Source organism: Xenopus tropicalis, chromosome 5 (genome assembly GCF_000004195.4).
Source record: "Xenopus tropicalis strain Nigerian chromosome 5, UCB_Xtro_10.0, whole genome shotgun sequence".
Lineage (NCBI taxonomy): Eukaryota > Metazoa > Chordata > Amphibia > Anura > Pipidae > Xenopus > Xenopus tropicalis.
This window is the reverse complement of record NC_030681.2, coordinates 125319704-125343534: the sequence shown is the minus strand read 5'-3', so window position 1 is coordinate 125343534 and position 23831 is coordinate 125319704. Positions and strand designations below refer to the sequence as shown.

Below are 23831 nucleotides of genomic sequence, written 5' to 3'. Positions count from 1 at the left end.
GCAGTGTTACTATGCTACAGCTGACCCTGCAACTGTGGGGTTTAGGTACCTAACCTATATATACATATATATATATATTATACATAATTTTTTAGTACCTTGGTGATTTTTCCTAGAAATCCAGCATTGTTGCAGTCACTAAGGGGAGTTTTGCATGTATCAAAATTGTGCTGTAAAATTTCTAACTGTGCTGTCTATTTTCTGACATTGTGCAAGGAATTGCTTTAGGCACAAGTACTATACCTTTGATTAATGGTATTTTTGTGCAACTGACTGGAGGAAAGAAGTTGTGGAATCACAACGGCACCAGCAATTGTAAATGACACCTTGATTCCCAAAGGGACTCCAACAGGCCCAACAAAAAGTGCCTACCAATGGCAGGTTATAGCAGCACTTCTGGCAGTTGCCATAATATCTAGAATGCCAGTTGGGGCCTGTCTCACAGTGCTCGAAACTAATTTTTTTTTGCTGGGGAAGGATGAAATGTGAGTTTTGCACTTTCCAGGTCTCAGCTACATCAGTTAGGCTACTATCTAGCAGGAGATGGGAAATTGTGTTTTTTCTTGTTCTCGTAGCATTAAAGGCGGATGCCAGATCAATTCTCAGTTAGTGACAAATGACGGAGTGTCTGACATTTACTCAGTATATAGGCAATATTACCAGATATAATTACTGCTGGGCCCCTAACTGTGAGACTTGAGAGGGCCCGGACTGGGATACAAAACAGGCCTTGGAATGTCAAGTACACAGAGACCCAAACAGCCCCCCCACCAGCCCAATAAATAGTAACTGTCTATGGCATTTTACAGCAGCCCCTCTGGCATTTGCCGGAACCGAAAGGTTGCCAGTCCAGGCCTGGTCTTGAAGTTGTCATGCATGAGCCAACCTCTACAGCATACCTCAAAACTGTCCCGATTTTCGCGGGACAGTCCCTCTTTTGATAGCTCAACCTGCAGTCCCGGATTCTTACTTAAACGTCCCTCATTTCCCTTTCATTTCCTGCACTGAAGCTAAAAAAGATACAAATTTAATTAAAAAGTAGCTTTTGGCAGAGAGCCCACAAATCTTAACGAGCGACACCTGCACTTAGAAACATTGTTTCTTGCTTTTTTTTTTTATTAAATAAGTGGGCTTTTGGCAGAGAGCCCAGAAAGGTAAAAAGCCCCACCAGAACTGAGATACTAATGTAACTAATGTAACTAATAAGCTAAACAGGTCTCTTGGGGGAACCGAGACTCGTAGCTTAAGGCTGATGTCAGACAACGGCGTGTTCTCGGCAAGCCGAAAAATGTTTGCCGAGAATACACCACGCTACTGTGTGGCACAGGTAGGACGCATTTACAGTAGTGGGGCGAATACGCCACGTCTGACATCAGCCTTAAGGGCAATTTCAAAACTGTAATAACACATAAAACAGGACCCCAAAACCCCCAGAAATGTGTTCAAACTTTAAATAACCAGCCATATGTAGTAAAATGGTAGTGGTATTTAAGGGGTGTGGCTGCAAAAACAGGCATGGCACCAAAAAAATCGCCCTCTTGTCCCTCTTTCCGTTTCCAAAATGTTCGGAGGTATACTACAGTACCAAATGATGTTGGGCCAGTTTTAGCAATTTAACTGTTGGCCTCTTTAATCTTGCAGTATTAGATATTACCAAACAATGCAATGGAACAGTAAGGGTGAAGATGCACTGAGCTACTAGTAGCAGCTACTTTTTCATGGCTACTAAACTCCAGAAAATACCCTGCCATAGACAATACTGAGAATTGCCTCTGCTAAACCACACATAGCGACAGTTATCAGTAAATGATCAGCATTGCCTATTATAGTAGCCACAACAAGTAGCTGCTACTAGTAGCTCAGTGCATCTTCACCCTTACTGTTCCATTGCATTGTTTTCACCCTAATATCTGTGTTGCTGTAAGGTACTTCATGGCTAGCGCTGGCCAGATTTTATGGTCGGAAGCAGACAAGCGGTAAAGTTGAATTAAATGTATAAAATGATGTCACTAATTCAGGGGTTCCCAACCAGTGGCTCCTGAGCAACATGTTGCTCCCCAACCCCTTGGATGTTGCTCCCAGTGGCCTCAAAGCAGCTGCTTATTTTTGAATTCCTGGCTTGGGGGCAAGGTTTGGTTGCATAAAAAACAGGTGTTCTGCCAAACAGAGCCTCATTTTGGCTGCCAGTCCCCATAGGAACTACCTAATAGCCAATCACAGCCCTTATTTGGCAGCTAGGAACTTTTCCATGCTTGTGTTGCTCCCCAACTCTTTTTACATTTGAGTGTTCCTCATGAGTAAAAAAGGTTGGGGACCCCTGCTCTAAATATTTTATAACTTTACTAAGAAGAGCCTGACCGAAAAATGAACTGAGTCTAACTTGTATGCCAATGTGAGGAAGTCTGGGGAAGTATAATGGGGCACACACACAGGGGATACTTTGACCTAGGCCCCTTTAAACACTTAAGGGACCCACTGACAAACATGACCAAATTTGTAGTTCCACTTTTTTAAAATCGTGTTCGTTTCAACCAGCAGCAAAATTTCTTTTTTTTAGATCCGGACTCACTTCTCTGAACCCCACACAAAATCCCGCCAGCATCTTAGGGCGGCGCACTATTCGCTACGTTACGGTGAAAGGGCTAGTATGTAAATGCGCAGCTATCACATGAGTTACGGTCAGGTTCTTGCTTGAGTCACATGATCAGAAATGGCAGCGGAGATCCGCTCCCGGTCTCCGCGGGGCCCCGTACTTCTCACTAAGATTCCCGGGCATAGGGAGCAGGTGGCTGCGGCCAGATTGATTCCGCGGGAGGATGGAGTTATCACGGCCAGTGAGGACAGGTAATTGCAATTAAGGGAAATCGTAAAGCTCTGCGATTGTTGTTGTTGTTGCACTCTAAGCATGGAGGACTAATAAGGGGTGCTGTAGTCCAATAACAATTGGAGAGACGCTGGGCACCAAGCAGAAATGTGAGTATTGGTAATTACATAGCATGCTAAGGGACTGTATGCACTGTACCTACTGGCACTCACAGGGCTCAGGTACCAGCAATATATTATAGTAACACTGGGACAGGGCTCAGGTACCAGCAATATATTATAGTAACACTGGGACAGGGCTCAGGTACCAGCAATATATTATAGTAACACTGGGACAGGGCTCAGGTACCAGCAATATATTATAGTAACACTGGGACAGGGCTCAGGTACCAGCAATATATTATAGTAACACTGGGACAGGGCTCAGGTACCAGCAATATATTATAGTAACACTGGGACAGGGCTCAGGTACCAGCAATATATTATAGTAACACTGGGACAGGGCTCAGGTACCAGCAATATATTATAGTAACACTGGGACAGGGCTCAGGTACCAGCAATATATTATAGTAACACTGGGACAGGGCTCAGGTACCAGCAATATATTATAGTAACACTGGGACAGGGCTCAGGCACCAGCAATATATTATAGTAACACTGGGACAGGGCTCAGGTACCAGCAATATATTATAGTAACACTGGGACAGGGCTCAGGTACCAGCAATATATTATAGTAACACTGGGACAGGGCTCAGGTACCAGCAATATATTATAGTAACACTGGGACAGGGCTCAGGTACCAGCAATATATTATAGTAACACTGGGACAGGGCTCAGGTACTGGCAATATATTATAGTAACACTGGGACAGGGCTCCGGTACTGGCAATATATTATAGTAACACTGGGACAGGGCTCCGGTACCGGCAATATATTATAGTAACACTGGGACAGGGCTCAGGTACCAGCAATATATTATAGTAACACTGGGACAGGGCTCAGATACTGGCAGCATTATAGTAACACTGGGACAGGGCTCAGGTACCGGCAGCATTACAGTAACACCGGGACATGGCTCAGGTACCGGCAGCATTACAGTAACATCAGGACAGGGCTCAGGTACTGGCAGCATTACAATAATGCAGTGAGAGGGTTGGCAGCATTTCAGTAACACAGGCATACAGCACACATACAGCATTATTGTGACAAGGAACAAGTACAGGCCACAGACACCTAACAGCATTAAATTAGCAAGGGTGAGAGCACAAGTATCATGAAGGTGAATATAACAAGGTAGCATTCTAGTATGTCAGAGATTGAACTTGTACACAGCAGTGTCATAACAATAATAAGAGGGGTGGGTTATATGACGCACAATAATAACAAGGCTTTGGTAGAAGCCGTCAGGAAGCTAGGAACAATACATAATGCTGGCCAGAACAAAGCAGGAAGATGACATACTAGAAGGCTAATTGCCCACCGGGTAATTCTCACACAGGTTTCCAAACTGTCAGCTGCAGTGGCGAATCTTCAGCAACACCCAGAGAAACAGCAGCTGTGCAATGATTATGAAATGCAGTTATAAAGCAGTTTACTGTGACCCAATAGAATACAAGCTGAACAGTTATGACACAATAGAAATGAGTTTGTATTCAGATGAATGGGGACAGATTGGTACCCAGTAGTTCATTAAAGGAACAGAGAGTAATTGTACCAATATATAAAGAATGTGACACACTGTACTGAAGAATGAGAGGAATGAGAGCTAGTATACCGACCAGTTATGGGTTGAGAAGCCCATGTGTGCTATATTGGCCTTTTCTCACTATAAACTGATGTTAACACTATCTTATTTGCAATCACAAGCACACATGCAAAATATTGCTCCATTAAAGATGTTAACAAAGATACTTGTACTTATACATGCTCCTTAGCATCTGGGGCCAAGCAAGTGCAATGTAAGGGCCATGATGATGCATTAAGCTGATGGTTTCCTTAGTATTTTGTGCCTACGCATGCAACTGAGTTATGTGAAGTCAAGTGGACACTAATGCTGCTGGAAGTGGTGCCATCTTTACTTACTAACAAACTTTTGCACAATTTATTAATGGTGACAGTTAATGCTGTGATGCTGAGATTCTGGGAAATATGCATTTGTAAATGAGCCTTCAAATCTCTTCAGTGCTGACTGCTCTGTGGCTGTGTCCAGAGGGTCTTGCACAAAGAGGGCTTGTAATGTATTTTCCGGGGAACAAGGAACTGCTGTGTAGTTTAGAACATGAAAGCATAAAGCTTAAAAGCCCTCAGTCACTTTCACATGCTATATAGTTTAATCCCATGATTTGTCCCTGACTGTCTCTTCAAAGCTGTATCTTTTATTTTTTATTAAATAGCACTTAGAAAGCTAAATACAACATGATCCATGTGAAATTGGTTTGTAATTAACATTCAAATGATGACACTTATTTAGGTCCTTTGAAATACATATGTACTAGTGAACTATGTGTTGGTCAGCCCAAAACCCACAGAACCCACGGGTTTAGCCGCTTTTGACTCTGGCAGCGTCCATTATAAGCGCATACCTGCCCGCCCCTTCCAACCTCCCTCCGTGATGGCAGAGATGGGGCGGGTTGGGCTAGGGTCTATAAATAGACATGGAGCCATGGGTTGGGTTGCATTGGGAGGAGCATGTTATAGTCGAGTGTGGGTCGACTATTAAACATGAACATTAAAGGGGATCTAGTGCAAAATGATCATTTAATTAAGCTTAATCTCAATGAAATTAGAATCTTTAAGTGTAATCAATTAAAAATTGTGTACTGTTTATAAAATAGTCAAGTTACTCTTTATTACTCCCTTTCAGAATCTGTCTGTCTTCATTCTCTCTTCATGCAGGAGGTGGAATCAGATTTTGATTGACATTTAGGTCTAATAGGTTTCCACCCTTTGCCTAGAAGATGTATCACTCTTTCAGAATAAGGGGCTCTGATGGAAATCCTGTTTCTCTACATGCTGGGTGTGTTCAGAGTCAGTTATTTTGTTTGTGCATTCACAGGGGTCATAGAGCAGCAAGGACACACAATGGCACAGAAGGTGGTAAAAAGTGTTATAATGGGACTGGTGAATAGAGTTTGAGTTGTTTGGAGCTGCTGTAACACGGAGGCCCAGAGCCAAACAACAGCAGAATGTTTTTGCCAGCATTTTAGTTTTATGGTTTCAATTCTTGTGGATTTTAGAGCTCTTCTGGTTCTTTTTAATGACCGCCAGTATATTTTTGCATGTGATAATGTCACCTTTACAGATGGCACAGTCTTTAGATATTCTAGGCATCTAACAAGATTTAAGCTGGCCTGTGTTAAAGGATATGGGACTGTGATTAAAGGCAGCAGCAAACCTCCTTTTTCAATATTATTTATTTTTGCCTACTGTTCTGATTAGGAAATATCTATAGTTTTTATTTCTTGCTCTAAACAAGGCAAATTAAAGTCACCTGTTACTTCCTGCAAATCAGCAGCCCACTGAGAAGCCACTGTATAAATAAGCCCCTCCCTTCCCTCCAGCTACAGAGGCTTCTCAGAGTCCTGCTGGTTTGTTTGATTGTTCTCATTGGGATTAGGAAGTAGAATGTGGTTTTAGTTTCACTTTTAAATTTCATCCTGTTAAGTGCAAGAAACAACAGAAACAATAGATATTTCCTAATTAAGACAGTAGCCAAAAATTGCTCCTTATTTTCTCTAAACCTGCATTTGATAAGCAGCCTGTATTTGTGGCCCCGGTATCATACTTTTATGATCTCTGCTTTTAGTTAATGCTGCCAGAATCCTGCTCTGGCTTTCTACTGAGCCTGTGGTTTATTTCCAGCAGGGTCAGCTGAGTCCATGCAAACATCAGGGGAACCGCTCAAGTATAAGGTAGCATGGAAATGTATGAGATGATGTCACAGCTTCCATGAAAGCCCCCACTGCCCACTCTGCTATGGAAATTATGGGGGGAAACAGCTCAAACTGAAAGAAAATAGACTTTCTTGCTTTATAAGTACTTTGATTATGAGTCCTTGTTTTTAAGGAGACGCTGCCATATGCCACTGCAATTGTTACAATATGTGAAATGTTCAGAAATTGATTCACTCATAGGTTTATAGTAGAGATGCACCAAATCCGAGATTCAGTTTGGGATTCTGCCTTTTTCAGCAGGGTTCGGATTTGGTCAAATCCATGCCCGAATCTAAATCACATGACTTATTGTCACATAAACACGGAAGTTGAACATTTCTCACCACAAGCTTCTTTAACAATTCCATATCCTAATCTGCACATGCAAATTAGGGTTAAGATTCGGTTCAGCACATAGTTACATAGGGTTGAAAAAAGAGTCCATCAAGGTCAACTCTTCCAAGTGAACTTGGCACGCACAAACCTATTCTGACCTATCTATACACTCACATACAGACCCACACTGACCTATCTATCCACTCACATACAGACCCACACTGACCTATCTATCCACTCACATACAGACCCATACTGACCTATCTATACACTCACATACAGACCCATACTGACCTATCTATCCACTCACATACAGACCCATACTGACCTATCTATACACTCACATACAGACCCATACTGACCTATCTATCCACTCACATACAGACCCATACTGACCTATCTATCCACTCACATACAGACCCACACTGACCTATCTATCCACTCACATACAGACCCACACTGACCTATCTATACACTCACATACAGACCCACACTGACCTATCTATCCACTCACATACAGACCCATACTGACCTATCTATATACTCACATACAGACCCATACTGACCTATCTATCCACTCACATACAGACCCATACTGACCTATCTATCCACTCACATACAGACCCACACTGACCTATCTATACACTCACATACAGACCCATACTGACCTATCTATCCACTCACATACAGACCCACACTGACCTATCTATACACTCACATACAGACCCATACTGACCTATCTATCCACTCACATACAGACCCATACTGACCTATCTATCCACTCACATATAGACCCACACTGACCTATCTATCCACTCACATACAGACCCACACTGACCTATCTATACACACACATACAGACCCATACTGACATATCTATACACTCACATACAGACCCATACTGACCTATCTATACACTCACATACAGACCCATACTGACCTATCTATACACTCACATACAGACCCATACTGACCTATCTATACACTCACATACAGACCCATACTGACCTACAGTATCTATACACTCACACACAAACCTATTCTGACCTATCTATACACTCACATACAGACCCATACTGACCTATCTATACACTCACATACAGACCCATACTGACCTATCTATCCACTCACATACAGACCCATACTGACCTACAGTATCTATACACTCACACACAAACCTATTCTGACCTATCTATACACTCACATACAGTGTTGAGTAGAATCTTTCACTAAAGTTTATAGTGGAGGATTGTATATTAGGTCTCAAGTCAGTGAACATGCTCTCTCTGAATGTATTTTTTTAAAGGTTACATTAATAGTTGTATTGTATTTACTGCTCTTCAGAAGTAGCTTGGAATAATGTAAGAGACTAAAAGACTATTTTGCCACATGGCACATAAAGGACTTTATATTACCCGCAATATATGTTTTATCTTATTATACACTAGGTCACAATGTTTTTCCCTTTTTCTTGGGTAGGACTTTGCGAGTATGGCTGAAGAGAGACAGTGGGCAGTACTGGCCAAGCATCTATCACACAATGTCATGTAAGTACACAAGGGCTTCTGTGATCTGGAGCTTTGTGCCCAACAAGGTAAAGTAGCCAGAAATGCGGTATTCCTCAAAATACAGGCACTGAATAGTACAAGAGGTTGCACCGGCAAAACGTCTTGCTCTTATTTGTGTGTATGACATTGACATGATGTTTTGGTTTGTTTTTTTATTGTTTTGCTCTATCCAGGCTCTCTGCCAATCATGAGGTGTTTGAACTAGCAGCTCTGAATGTTAGTAATCGGCAACATTGAATTATTGGGTTCTAGATGATGTTTGGAGCTGTAGCTCTGTAATTCTAAAGAGTCCCCAGCCAGCATGTTATGTACAGAGTTGCGCAGTGTTAGACTGGTGCTTTTTTTTTTACCCACAGGAACCCCCCACACCAAAAAATTGAGGTTTCCTTGTCCTTTCAAATAGCATAAACTTTTAGCAGAAAAAGCTGCTCCTCAAAGATCCCAACATGAAAAATATTAAGGTAAATGTGGTCTGTTCAAATGGAGGCCCATGGGCTGGATGTGGCCTTCCAAGAGATTTTTATGAACCTGATCATAGCCAAGATCTCCATAGTGCTCTTTCTATTGGATTATTGTTTTGTACTAATCTGGTCACACACATTGCTGTTTTATTATTATGGAGCTTGTAATTTTAGTGCAGCTCCTTTAAAAAGAACCAGTAACCCCATAAAATCTCATTTTAGTTAAAGTTTGTATCTGTTATTCTATCATCTACAAGTATTTCTTGGCGAGAAATGTCCTATTTTATGTAAGAAAGGGTTTCATTTTGTAATTCCGAGTCATGCATTTAATTTGCACCTTGTTTTTTTTAGGTAAAAGCTAAAACCATTTTATTGTACAGAGCTTACCTTTTATCTGTTATTGTAATGTGTCATAGTTCAGATTTTTTTTTTATGTGGTAACGTGATGCAATTTATTGTATCACTTAACCAATAAATGGTATCCTGTTACTACAGCTATGTAAGGCCAATGTCAGACTTGCCAGTTTCTCTGCCTGCCTATATATACAAGTGGAAAAATGACAAAACCACCTAAGGGAAATGCTAGCAGTCTGCAATTTTTTTTGTTGAAATCCTTCTTTGCTGGTAGTGATAGGAGGTTTTTATTAAAGTCCATTACAGGTGGTACCGGCAGTTTTGGGTGTTTCCCTGCTGGTGGAGAAAACATTAGCAGAAGCTTGTGCTCTGTAGCCCAATTTTAACTTGAACGGCTGCCCCCATAGTCATATAGCAGTTTAGTTATTTGAAGTGAAACTGTAGTAGTTATTCTGAAGCAAATACTCAGTTTATACCAGTGCAGGGTAACCATTCAATATATTTAAAGAGCACCTATCAACCAAAATATTGTTTCTCCCACTTCGGATGGGAAAAGCTATAGTATTTTTAAAAAAAAAAAATGTTGTGTGAGGGGTCCTGTACATCTGGCCTAAAATGTTGCCAGTTGGCACAAAGGTTTCCTCACCTCTGCTAGGCTGAGCTGCCCAGCACCAATTTACTTTACCTCATTGTGAGTCTGCCTTGCACTGACAGTGGAAAGGATGCAGTACTGGGTTATATCAATGCTCTGTACTTCCAGACAGCATGCAGGTGATGGAAAAGGAAATATTTATAACTCCTTCTTCCTCTTGTGCTTCCTCAAATTATTTTTAACCCATTATAAATTTAAACCACTTTTTTTCCTTGCTGTTTGTAAATTCTACCTCTCCCCTTCAACCCAGGATAAGAACATTTGGATTATATGTTTATTTCTTGTGCCTTTAGTTCTGTTACTGTGTATGGCTTATATGACATACCTTTACTTTACAGCTCCCTGCACAGCTCTGCGGTACCATCACGAGAGCAGGAAGATTTTTGTGGGCCAAGATACTGGTGCTATAGTGGTGAGTGCATATTAGGTTTATTTGTATAGTATTTTACCTTACTGGTGCTTGAAATGTGCAACAACTTACCCTCTGCAGCATCTTTATTAAAAAGTGTAATTGTTAGATTAAATAAGGATAGTGTAAATCACTTTAACCTTTAGAAGGAACAGGTTGAAGCCATTCAACAAACTCTTTCATAAAGGTTTCTTGACTTGTCCCCTCTTAGGAGTTTCTTATCTCAGATGACTTCAACAAAATGAATTTTATAAAGACATACCCAGGTAATGAATCCCTGTCATGATTTTTCGATTACCTGTTTGAATCATTCTCAAGTTTAAAAAGACACACCTATGCTTACTTTCTGCAGCACACCAGAGCCGGGTGACTGAAGTTATCTACTCTCCAGGGACCGAATGGGTAATCAGCACAGGGCATGATAAATGTGTCACATGGATGTGCACTCAGAGTGGGACACAAATTGGCAGACACAGTTTCGCATCCTGGGCTTCCTGTCTCCAGTATCCTTTCAAAATGGAATTAATAATGCCCTTGCTTGAGGGAAAATGCTACATGGTGCAATGCACAACCCTACCATTATGTCAGAATCTAGTGAAGGTGTTGAATGTGTCAAACAGGGCTATTATTTCTGCTTTCTTTTCTTCACTGTTAGACAAAAACTCAAAGGGTTAATGCATTTTCCAAAGGATACAGTAAGAAGTGCAGAGAGCATTTAAATACATCCTGGTTACTCAAAACAGAGCCAACACATTGCTGTGAAGCTGCACTGACACACACATGATCCAAAGTTTCCACCTAAAGAAGAGTGATAAATATCCAGCAAATTGCTTAATTTTTATAGCAATCAGTTGTATGGTGCAAAGGTACAGCACTAGCTTCTGAAAGGGACTCTAGGCCTTTAGGCAAAGTAACCTTTTAAGTTTATGCAATGAAAGCTACACACTATACAGTGAATTAGTTGAAAAAAATGTTCAAGAGGAGTAAAAGTGGAAGTTAAAAATGTGAAAACATGTACATGTCTGGCATTATAATGGGTGGGAGGGATTGCTGTAGCATGGTCTGCCCGTAATCTGGTATATGGTTTTTCCATGGCAAGGCTTTTGGTTGCTTAAATTCTAAACAATTGTTTTTGGTTTAAAGCTAAGTATTGTAAATCACGAGTGCAGGTGGTATGAGCTCCTTAACAAGTGTTGCTTCCAGGTATGATGAAGATACAAAATATGCCTTTGTGGGAGATTTCTCTGGTCAGATTACACTTCTCAAATTGGAGCAGAACAGCTGTTCCGTGATATCAACACTTAAGGGTCATGAAGGTAACTATGTTCAGACTGAAATTCAAAATAAGCCCTGGCATTTAGGCAAACAAAGGCCCTAACAGCCACACAGTTGGCCAATAATACACAGTTCACCAGGCAAGTACTGTGCTGGTATATCTTGCCTACATCCATTTACTAACAAGGGGTGTAACCAGATCTTGGAGCAACTTATTAGGCCCTCACTTTTTATAAATAAGCACTGCCATACATACACTGTATTCAGTTGCTTCTGTTGGTATTGTAAGTGTTTGAATGCATTTAATCTATCTTTAATTGAATATCCGATATTATGTATAACAAGTCGGGTCACATGGAGCAACTGTCTTTTTGCAATTGTTCCAGTAATGATATTCTATAAATGCCCACTGCTGGGTTCTGTGTCATATGTGCTCAATCCTCCTTGTAACTCCTAGGAACATTTGCGTATTTTTAAACTGAATTGGCCCTTTAGTTAGGTTTTTAAAATAAGGGAGACATGGCAGATTATGGGAATAGGAAAGAGAATTAGTATGTGAGATTTGCATTGCCAAATATTCTTTCTCTTTCCTCCAGGAAGCATTTCCTGTCTGTACTGGGATCCAGTCCAGCGGTATCTATTTTCTGGATCCTCAGATCACAGCATTATCTTATGGGACATTGGAGGGAGGCAAGGACGGACACTGATCCTCCAAGGACACCAGTAAGTCCATTTGCAAAGTACAGTCTCTTTTCTGATGAGGCTCTTGATTTATCTGTTTTAATCTGTTTTATTTCACATCAGTATGACCATAAATTCTCTGTTCAGGTGCTTATGGCCTTGTGCCAATATCTCGATTAATCTGTTCAGATGGATTGTTTGCAACCTTAAACAAAGTTATCTGTCTAATGCGTTATCAAAGCACAGTTGCCTATTCTACCTGAGACCATCGGGGAAAAACCATTAACAAATCTTGTAGATAATTCAGTTTTTTCTAAAAAGGTATTATTTATGGAAGATGGATTTAGAGTTGTGATGTCACTTGTCATGGTCCATTAAGAAATATTGTTACTATGGCAACATCTAATTCTAGTTATGAGAAAGAATAGAGCATGCTGCTTTAGTCACATGTTAGAAATTAAGGACTAAGAAAAGTTGAAATGTCTAGTCTATCCAGTTGGTAGCCAATGAGCTTGTGATGGGATAAGTCCCCTTTACAGAAAATGTTGTGATAAACTTAGGGCACTGCCACATGGGGTGGATTCTCAGCCTGCATTTAAACTCTCTTGTTACTGTCTTTTTTATAGTGACAAAGTACAGGGGTTGACTTATGTACAGCTGACAAGGCAGCTGGTCTCCTGCTCAGCTGATGGCGGCATCTGTGTCTGGAACATGGATATTGATAGAGAAGAGGTAATGGAGGGCAGCTGTATAAAATTGTTGCGGAGAACCAGGTAATTGGCAGGGCTGGGTGCCAGGGGACCTTTATTGTTCAGAACCAGGTAATTCGTAAAGCTTGCTGCCAGTGGACAATAGAGAGGGCCGAAAGAGAAACATCTACTGAATACACATTTTCCTGAGTGCAGCAGGTTTATTATTTCTAGTAATGCCTTCCTTTGTTTGTGCTTGAAAGGGGGTATCTTGGAACATTGAACAGAATGGAAGCAAAGATAATCTGACCTCTTTCGTGGATTAATCACATTTGTAATAACACAAAATATAGATGCAATTAAGAAAGAGCTAAATTCATGATTGTAAAGTTTACGTCCCTTGTGTTTGTCTACGTAGATATCCTGCATATTCTTTTAGGTGAGCAGTACTATGACTGTTGCTTCCAGGAAATTGTATCTGTAATTGCAAGATCAGTATATCCATTAAGGTTATAGATTTGTTTTCAAATGTGTTCTAGACTGCCCAACTTTTAGCTTCCTGTAAGAAAATTATAACATAATAGGGGGCTATGGTTTGTGATACGCAAGGTTTTTGTCAGTCACCCTGAAACAGTTGCCCAAGACTAGTGGTGCTGCACAGGCAAGTTACCCGAAATCTGTCTCACTGTCCCATGGAACACATAGCACAGTTTGGCTTTTCTTGTGGATTGACAAATTGTCTGATGAAGTCTCTTAAAGGAGAAGGAAAGTCATTTTGGCATTTTACTGCCAATAGATTTGCCACATTAGTGCCACCTAGAACAATATATTTATTCTGCAGAAACCATTACCATACCTGAGTGAACAGCTTTAGAAGCTTTCTCCGTTTGCTTAAGATAGCAGCTGCCATTTTAAGCAGTTTCCTTCCTGCAGTCTAGTTGTTATAGCTTAGATCACATATTCCTAAGGGGGGGGAGGGAGTTCTTAGCAATCTCATGGGAGGGGGAGCAGGAGAGAGAAGAGAACTGGGCAGACTCTGGCCCTGGGAATTAAGGATGTTTCTGAGAGGAAGTCAGACACCCGAACAACATGTTTACAAAAAAGGAGACAAGAAATCCTGTGTTTCTTTTGATAGAGGACTCAGTGCAGCTTTTCTGTGAGTGCTTATGGCTGTATTTACATTTACCTTTCTGATAAAGCTTAGTTTTTACCTTTCCTTCTCCTTTAAGTTATATATTTCTTGATGACTCCATACATGCACTTAATTTGATGATTGGCCCCTCCCCTGAATCCTCCCCTGCATGCAGATAGTAACAGCATAGTTGGAAAATGACTGTAAAATATGTGAATGTGGGGCCAGTTTAAAACTGTAATCTGGCTTTTTTTTCATATTTGTTACTATTTATATACAGCACATCCCCAATACCATGAGTACTCTGATATTTACTATACGGATATACACTTTACTGGATGCACCTGGGCTAATACCAGAAAAACAAAATTTAATAGCCCAGGTGCATCCAGTAAAGTGTATATCCGTATAGTAAATATCAGAGTACTCATGGTATTGGGGATGTCCTGTATATAAATAGTAACAAATATGAAAAAAAGCCAGTCAGTTTGTCAAATTACAGTTTGTCAAATTACAGTTTGTCAAATTACAGTTGTCAAATTAAGTGCATGTATGGAGTATATACAGGTATATGTATGTGATTTTAGCCTAAACATGTGGTATGCATTGAACATAGGGGAACCATAGAATCTACATTGTCGGCAAGATTGTATTTTATGCCGGCATCATACATCCTTCACCGCATAGGTGCTTAAAGGGTAAACAAACATTGATGATTATGCAGACTGGAACTGTTGATACTGGTACTGAGGCATATACTGCACAATCATTTGAAGCAAGGAAATGTAAGAACATAAAAGAAAGAGTTGTGATTGTGTTGTTCATGTCATGTCCTGTGTTTAAGGCACCTCAGTGGCTAGAGAGTGACTCCTGCCAGAAATGCTCCCAGCCGTTCTTTTGGAATATAAAGCAGATGTGGGATACAAAGACAGTGGGATTGCGTCAGGTTAGTATGAAATAAAAGTCTTTTGGCTTCTGTTCTTTCCACGCTACCTTCTCTACTTCATTGCCTCTTTTTTTTTTTTCTTTTATTTGATGTGTTTTGAGCCTGCTTTCCTCTTCTGTTCATTTGCTAGAGTCTAGTTACTCAGCCTTTTGTTTGCTTTTGTCATTTGTAGCACCACTGCAGGAAGTGTGGGCAGGCTGTGTGTGGAAAATGCAGCTCCAAGAGATCCAGCTACCCTATTATGGGATTTGAGTTTCAGGTGCGGGTCTGTGATTCCTGTTACGAGACCATCAAAGATGAGGAGTAAGTACTGAGTGAGCATATTGCTAGAGAATCGTTTTGATAAAGAATAATATCTACACAGGAAACTGGAGTTTGCTGCATGCGTCATGAATTCTATTTATGCTCATGCAATTTAATTCAGATAGCTCTGTATTTGCCAAAATCCACTGCTTGTCTTACATAACTGAAATATGTGAACTAGACTATGGCTTGTAGCAAGTTATTCTGCAGTGTTGTACAACAGAAGAGTGATTACTTCAAACACACTGATTATACACAGACCCTGGAAAACAGAAGCAAGATCTGGGAGAAACCTGTTCTGTAGCCTGCCTGTGTCTGCCATATTTGCTATACTCAGTTTCGTTTCTGACTTGTACTTTCTCCATGGGCGGATTTTCATTAAAGATTTGGCAAAATCCGAATTCTAATTTGCATGTGCAAATTAGGCTATGTAAGGGTTAAATAGAAATGAGCACTTAATTTTTTTTACTTCTGTGTTCACGTAACATAACCAAAAGTCATGTGATTTTGAGGCAGGGCCCCCCATGGTAATTTACCCAGCCTCTGCTGCGTCCTCACCCCTGGCTACTACCTGTCTGCCTCATCGCAGCCACGTGAGGATGCAGTAGGGAGGACACAGGAGCGGGCCGTAATGTGAGGAGGCAGTGGCCGTAGTTTGAGGACACAGCAGGGACCTTGAGTAGGCCGTAGCAGCAAGGGGGGGGGGGGGTGTAGTTGAGGAATATAAAGTCCAGCGTAGTTTGAGGAATATAGTCTGCCTGAGGGACCATGTACTGGCCCCGTTTAAAAATTTTGAGGACCCCTGTTTTCAGGATTCTGATTTGGTTTGGCCAGACACTTGAATCAGTCGTGCTGGCTGATACATTATATAGCTTTAAGAAGGGGCTGGATGGATTCTTAGCAAGTGAGGGAATACAGGGTTATGGGAGATAGCTCTTAGTACTAGTTGATCCAGGGACTGGTCCGATTGCCATCTTGGAGTCAGGAAGGAATTTTTTCCCCTCTGCGGCAAAATCGAGAGGCTTCAGATGGGGATTTTTTGCCTTCCTCTGGATCAACTAGTAGTTAGGCAGGTTATATATAGGCATTATGGTTGAACGTGATGGACATATGTCTTTTTTCAACCCAACTTACTATGTTACTTCGATTCGGCCAAATCTTCACGGAATCCCGAACCGAATCCTTATTCCGTGCATCCGTGCAAAAAAAAAAAAAAACACCCTTAACAGCATTTCTGTGTGGTTCCCATTGAAGTCAGTAGGCACCAGAGGTAGCTGGGGGTGAGTTGGTGGTGGTCATTTTCACACAAAGAATCTGCTACATCTGACATAAGCTATTAAGCCGGTATATGGCCATCTTTAGCCTCTCCAAACAAAATATTTACACTCCACCTATGACTTTCCCCATCTCTCTTCCCTGTTCAGTTTTTGTCTTTCTTTGTAGTGACAAAACTACTTGGCACAATTCTTTTGTTGGGGGTGTTGTAACACGTAATCAAGAATACTGATTTTGTATCTATATTTTCCCTTTACACCAATGCGGTATTTAGCAGGTTTTAGAAGAATGTGCATGTCCCATAATGTCATGTTTATTTCCTCTTGAAATATATACATATTATCTTTTTTTTTAATTTTTTTTTTTAAAGCCGAACACCACTGGCCACCTTTCATGAAGGGAAGCACAACATCTGTTACATGACTATGGATGTATCAAGAGGGTTGATGGTGACCTGTGGGACTGACCGCCTAGTGAAGGTAAATGTTTACCCTGCCAGATTTAGGTCACCTAATTCTTATTCCAGTTAAGATGCCCAATATCCCTGCCCTTATCATTTATATCTCACGGATATCTGCATTAGTTTATCTGCCATACGTGAGCAGTTAAGATGCCGACTCGGTTTGAAGGGGCAAAATCGACTGCTTAAATCTGTCCTTGTATGGCCACCTTTACTGTTAGTGCTGACTATGACAAACCTGCTTTAGTATGTTTTGTTGGGCAATGTGCAATGTTGCCAGCCATATATACAAGTTAAGTGTAAATCACTGAAAGGTGCCAATATCTTAGCCACTCCCTAATGATTAAAATGGGTAACTTTAAACTTATGGCCACTACTCCTCTTTACTGAATATTGCACCAGCTCAGAGTATAATTCAGCCAGGGCCACACTACCATGTAATGAACTATACCCCAGGCCAGTGTGATATTCAGAGAAGCCTAGCCTTGGCCTGGGGATTAAGGTTACAGATTATAATGACTAGGAAGTTAAAACATAGTGACACCCCCACTTTCCTTGTCCTTAGCTTTCCTTATGCCACATTGTTTCAGTAAGCAATTGCTTATGTGGCATCAAACCTATGCAGAAGACTTGTGACATTCATGATGCTGTTTCTTTTTACATAACAACGTGTTAGACAGTTAGAGAGAAGATGCTGCAAACACTTGATCTGACAAAATCTTGAGCTGATTTTTGAAAAACAATATTTATCATTCTTTTTCAGAATCTCCTCCTTTCAAATGATATTGTGTACTTAACCTACTTATATGGTTATTGTGGCACTGAGCATGTGCAGTTGAAGCTTTCAAGCCTTGGCTTTAACTCTGCATGCTCAGCTGTGGAGATGGCTTCCAAGTAAAAAATAAGCATGCAAGATGGCCACTAAAATCACATAACAGAGAGCTAGGGAATTCTATTTTAATTTTTTGCTAAAGATGCCCCCAAGGCTGCAAGTGGACAAGTCTCTATATCACCATTACATTTTGAGAATGGTAGCTCTGTTTTTTCTCTCACTAAATAGAGACCTTCGATAGCATTTGCTATCTTTAACATTCTTCAAATTGTGCAATTTTTGAAAACTGGAAAGCTGCTTAGAGTGACATTTCCTTTGAATAGGCAACATTTTATTTTGGGGTTTAAACCCACTTTAACGCCAATAGTGTTCTTCCTGCATACTCTGACACTGAATTAGTTCACCAAGCATGAAACAATGTCTATTTACTATTTACATAAAAAGTAAAATCAGCATTGCGGCAGCTCTGACCCAGTTTTGTAGCTTGTATTGTTTAAGCTGAGGACACACTGTTGGTTCCACTGCTCATTGATCTGCACTTAAAAGTGCAGCTTCCACCAGCGTGCAGGCGCATGCAGCGGAGCAGAGTGGAGGTCGGTCTGAAAATGTGAAAGCAGGAACTTTCTGTCCGATCTTCACTCTTCTCTGCTGGGGAAGGGAGTGTAACTGCTTCTTTCAGCAAAAAAAAAATGCAGGCTGAGAGCAGTGGAGCCAACACTTTGTGTGCCCTCGTTAGGGCTATGGCACAAACCTGAATGGGGAGCATCATGGGTTGCTTGGCGTCTGTTATTCTAGGGAACTTGGAAGTAATCCTTGGTGGTTTGCTGCTTTTCCTCTCCTGCCACAAGCAGTAGTTACGAAACCACAGTGTGCCACTGCCTTTAGCATTACAGGCTTCTTGTAAAAAAATATTCTTCCTTTCTAACTCTAATCAGTATATGCTGCAGAGTGATAAAGGGGTCATTTCCCACTGGGAAATAACCATTAAATATGAGGTCTTTTGTCGAGTTTCTTGTATGTGATTCAACATTGCTTAAAAGCTTCAGTGTCTTCTCTTTGCAGATCTGGGACATGACCCCAGCAGTGGGCTGTAGCTTGGCCACCGGCTTCTCCCCTCGTTGACCCGAAGACTTCCGTTTCCTATGAACAACGCACCTTATGTACAGATGTGTACACACAGGCTAACACCCCTCTGGCCACTTTCTACCTGCGCCCTTGTATTACAGCTCCGTTTGAACTAAAGCTTTGTATCAGCCAGTGGGAAAATGCTTCCAGCCCAAGGGTTGATTTACGAAGAGCCTTCTGCAAATTATCTTTGTCTGCTAGATGCGTTGCAGGGTTTAATACAAATAATTATTAGCGGCAAAGAGTATATTTAATAACTAGCCTAAAATGTAGTCTCCCCTTTAAACCCGTCCTCGTCCCTGAACTTCTACATACACCACAGTTACCATGAATACCTTTCTGCAGTTCAACTGCTCTTGTTTACAAAGCACTACAGGATGTCGGGTGTCTCGGTAGCACTAGTTTAATGAAAGTCTCTTAGTGTAGGAACTATTGTCATTTGTAACTCCACAATATTGTCCGACCTGTGAAGTCTTAACCAGCGCAGTTTTATATCCAAGCTTTTAGGTGTGTGTCTCTCTAGGTGCATTTTTATTTGTCCAAGTGATTTGATGAAATGATGTGCGTTAACCTTTCTCATCACTGTTTTCTGATAAGCAGGACTTGTCTGATGAACTGGGCCTTGCCCTTTCTATATAGAGTACAGGGATGGATGCCATTCATTATTCAGTGATCTTAGTTACAAACCACCCAACTTATAAAGTGACTCTGCTGTGCCCACTGGCAGTAACAGGCTTCAAAACTCCAGAGAAAATGAACAGTTTTCTATTGATTGCCTTTTTTCTTTGTTTACAAAGAGTCTTTGTTGTTTCTCTGCTTCTTAATGTCTTTCTTTTGATTCTGTGTTCTATATTCCGTATTCCTTAAAATAATATGATATAATGTAAAGCAGTCCAGGCACCAGACCTGAGGTAAGGCACCTAAGGCAAACATTTTTCCAACCTGTAAAATTACAAGCCTACAGTAGCGGGTGCTGGGAGTTGTAGTTGCGAGGTTCGGGGAGTGTGGGAGTTGAAGTTGGAAGGCTGCAGGTTGGATATCCTTAACCTGACATAACGTTAACTTTTCGTATCTTATAAATTGGACAATTCAGATTTTTCAATTTGTCTTTATTATATATTCTTAAATAGTTTTCAAATTATTTGCCTTCTTCTGCTTCTAAGTCTTTGCAACTTTCAAATGGGGGTCACTGACCCCGGCAGCCAAAAAACTATTGCTCTGTGAGGCTACAAAACTGCTGAACAGAAATTTAAATAATTCAAAAACTACAAATAATAAATAATGAAGACCAGTTGCGAATTGTCTGCGAATTGTCTCAGAATATTACTCTCTACAACATCATGCTAAAAACAACCCCTTTAAGGAAATGTTTTGGTTTAAAGGGTTTGTGTTATTGATATTTTTGTTGTTTATAAAACGCTTATCCCTGCAGCTCCAATGGACACAGTCTGGAAGTAGAAAGCTAATGGAGAAATGGGCAAAGCGCACGGCAGTGGGGATAGGCAGCTTTTATGAAAGGACAGACAGCACAGTGGGTATGTACACGGCCAGGTATAACATTAGCCACTTAGCAGCTCCCACTTGCATAAGTGCACATAGCTAAAATGATATGGAGACGCTTGGACTGACCTTCCAGAGGATCTCCCGGCGGCCCCAGTCTGAGAAAATTCTCAGCCTTTTTTATTTCTGTCATAATCCCATATAACTTCTATACCAATGGCGCTGTCTCCATCTAATTGCTGAGAGGGAGGGCCCTGAAGGTCAGTTTCTCTTTTGGGCCCTAGGAATCCCAGTCCAACACGGCATAGAGAAAGCAGCAGCGTTCACAAAAATATGTGATAAGAAATTTCAGTAGCACATTAATTACCCTTTAAGTAGAAAACAACATGCTTGCTAAAGAATGCTCTCATTAAGACTGCCATAATGAGTACAGGCAGCTGTATTTTCTTTTCTTTAGCCCATTAATAGCCTTGATAGTGTACAGTCCATAATGGTGTAATCCGATCATTTGCACTGGCTATATGCAGCTGTTTCTATTTGTCACTGAGTTAAAGTGCTCATAGATAGACATCTCCATGTAGTCCCAGGCACCCAGGGGCATAGTGATAGAGGGAGCAGTCTCTGCAATGGATAGGGGCCCAGAAGGGGACTTGTGTGTGAATCGTGATGAAGGAATCTGTCAGGGAAGAAATCCGAATATTTTTCTATAGATAAGATACCTGCCAGTGTTGGTCCTGTATTTGCATCTCTTTTTGCTGTATTTTGTTAAAAAGAAAGCACCTGTCTGACAATCAGTCATTCTGTCTGGCTGTCCATCGATTCTTAGTAAACAGGGCCTCTTTTGCATCACCTTATTCTGTTTCATGAAGTCCAACTGAATCAGTAAAAGCAAAAGATCACCCAATATTGTTGTTCGGTGTACCTGATGTTTGCTCTGAGCGTGTATGTTCTCCAGTTGACTGTTTGTGGAACTATAACGTCTCATCAGTGCCCTCTACCTGTGATTTAAAGAAATACCTCCATTTCTAGCAATAGGTTTATTGTGCCGTTAGTAACCAGTTCTTGTTCCCACACCTTTTCTACATCTATTTTGAAGATATTCCATTTTAGCTGTGCTTTCTTCTGTACCCTAGTAACCAAATCATGATTTGCTATTTAAAGTATTTCTTCTTAGTTACTGTCTAAATATGGTTTTCTAATAAAAAATGTTGCCTTACTTTCCATTACTTAGTTCTTTTCTTTCAGTGCTCTGGGGAAAGCACAGGTCCCAAGTATTCTAGATATTACAGGGTTTTAGCTCTTCAGTAGCTCTTCAGTTTGGGCTATGTGGTTGCTAGGGTCCAATTCACCCTAGCCACCAGGCAGATGTTAGAATGAGAGACTGGAATGTGAATAAGAGAGGGCTTAAACAGAAAGATAAGTAATAAAAGGGAACAATAATGATACAATTGTAGCCTTGCAATGCAATAGTTTTTAGGCTGCTGGGGTCAGTGACCCCCATTCGAAAGCCGGAAAGAGGCAAATGAGGAAGGCCAGTAATTATAAAAACTATCCAAAAAAAATTAAGACCAATAAATAAATAAAATAAATAAACTAATGTTTCCACTATATACTATCCTTGGAAACTTGTTAGTTTTAATAAATCCTTTGGTGTTGCTCCATTTGCATAGAAGATGCATTAGAGTTCCCTCTTTCAAAATAACCAACTCTGACAGAAATACGGTCTCTCTACATGCAAAATTGTGTCGGTTATTTTTTAAGGTTTGGTTTGTGATGGAGTTAGTTATAATACGTCTGATAAAAATGGGAGCCCCCCCCCCTTAAAAGATGTACTAAACCTGTCAATCAAAATCTGATTTCTGCATGAAGCGAGAATGAAAAGAGAAAGGTTGCCGAAAGCGGGATAATGGAGAGTTAACTTGAATAATTCAGAAACTGTACAGAACTATTAACTGATTATATTTAGAAAGTTGCTTATTTCCATGAAGTGGAGCTTATAACAGATAGTCATTTTTGTAATAGTTCCCCTGCAAATAAAGAGAACTTTTGCCATCTAAGGGTGTGGATTCATGGGCATCCACATACCTGGCTGAGTACATGACAGCTGGAAGGTGGATGTGGAGGAAGTACAAGGCCAGTACCTGCAGATGACAGTGGGAGACCTATTAATGTTTTTTCTTTTGCATTGTTGATTATTCATCAAGAATACAGGCTCACACAGGCACAACTGTCTCTGATAAAAGTTCTGCATTGTTTGAGCTGAGCTCAGAAAAGTTGGTTGGGAGACAAAATTTGAAGCAGACAGCTAGAGCTGAGCATCTATGGGAACCAGCAATGCTATCTCTTCACTGGTTGCCAGACTGGGGGCCGTGTTTAGTAATCTGAGCTTACAACAACGGAGCATGCCCACAAGCCAACAGCCAAAGCAAATTCCTGAGGGAGGGGGCTGAGTGGGTTACAGGAGGAGAAGGAAATCTAAGTGATTAAGGGGATGCTGCAGCCTTACTATTAACCTCTGGACAACCAGTGTGGCAGGTATTGAAAGATTTCAAAGAGGCTGTTAACTGATTTTTGTGTGTGAGGTTTACATGTCCTTTAAAATAGTCTAGTACTTTGATTCTGCTACTTCTCGAAGCCATTATTATCCAGACTTGCCAGTGAGATAATTGCAGACAATGGATATTGAGCAATACAAAAGCCATAAATGGCAGATGGATGGCTGCAGAAGACAGAGCATGATCTCACCCACACTTGCACAGGCAGAACATGACAAACCTTTCTTCTCTTCCAGTGCCCCCATGCTGCTTGCCTCACTCTGCCTCCTCTCTTTAGCTAAAACTCTGGCAAAAATGAAACACGCCCATGAGTTCCACAGTGGAAGGCACATCCTTTCATCTCCCTCCAAAGGAGTGAAACAGTTTAGCCAGGCAGGGGTCGGTAGACCCAGCAGGACTGAAGCCCACATGGATTTTACCAAGTACCCTGGTAGGCCAGCCTAACCCTGACTGTGTAAACACAGCCTGAGCATTAACCCAACCTACTCATGGATATCATTCCTTCCCTTGTTTATACACCTATG

At 40.9% G+C, this 23831-nt stretch overlaps 1 protein-coding gene across 2 annotated transcripts; it reads left to right on the top strand.

Moving 5' to 3' along the window:
- The first annotated feature begins 2238 nt into the window (after positions 1-2238).
- On the top strand, positions 2239-21976 carry wdfy1 (WD repeat and FYVE domain containing 1). 2 transcript variants are annotated; one of them, XM_002936604.4, is made up of 12 exons: positions 2239-2844; positions 8570-8637; positions 10464-10537; positions 10746-10800; positions 10887-11037; positions 11738-11850; positions 12406-12532; positions 13117-13222; positions 15156-15257; positions 15430-15560; positions 17206-17314; positions 19190-21976. In XM_002936604.4, exons 1-12 carry the CDS (start codon positions 2711-2713, stop codon positions 19247-19249), a joined length of 1230 nt encoding a protein of 409 aa, XP_002936650.1. In that variant the 5' UTR covers positions 2239-2710; the 3' UTR covers positions 19250-21976. The 2 variants fall into 2 exon arrangements, with proteins under 2 accessions (XP_002936650.1, XP_004917915.1); XM_004917858.4 differs by lacking the exon at positions 2239-2844 and adding an exon at positions 2893-2973.
- Positions 21977-23831: the final 1855 nt, after the last annotated feature.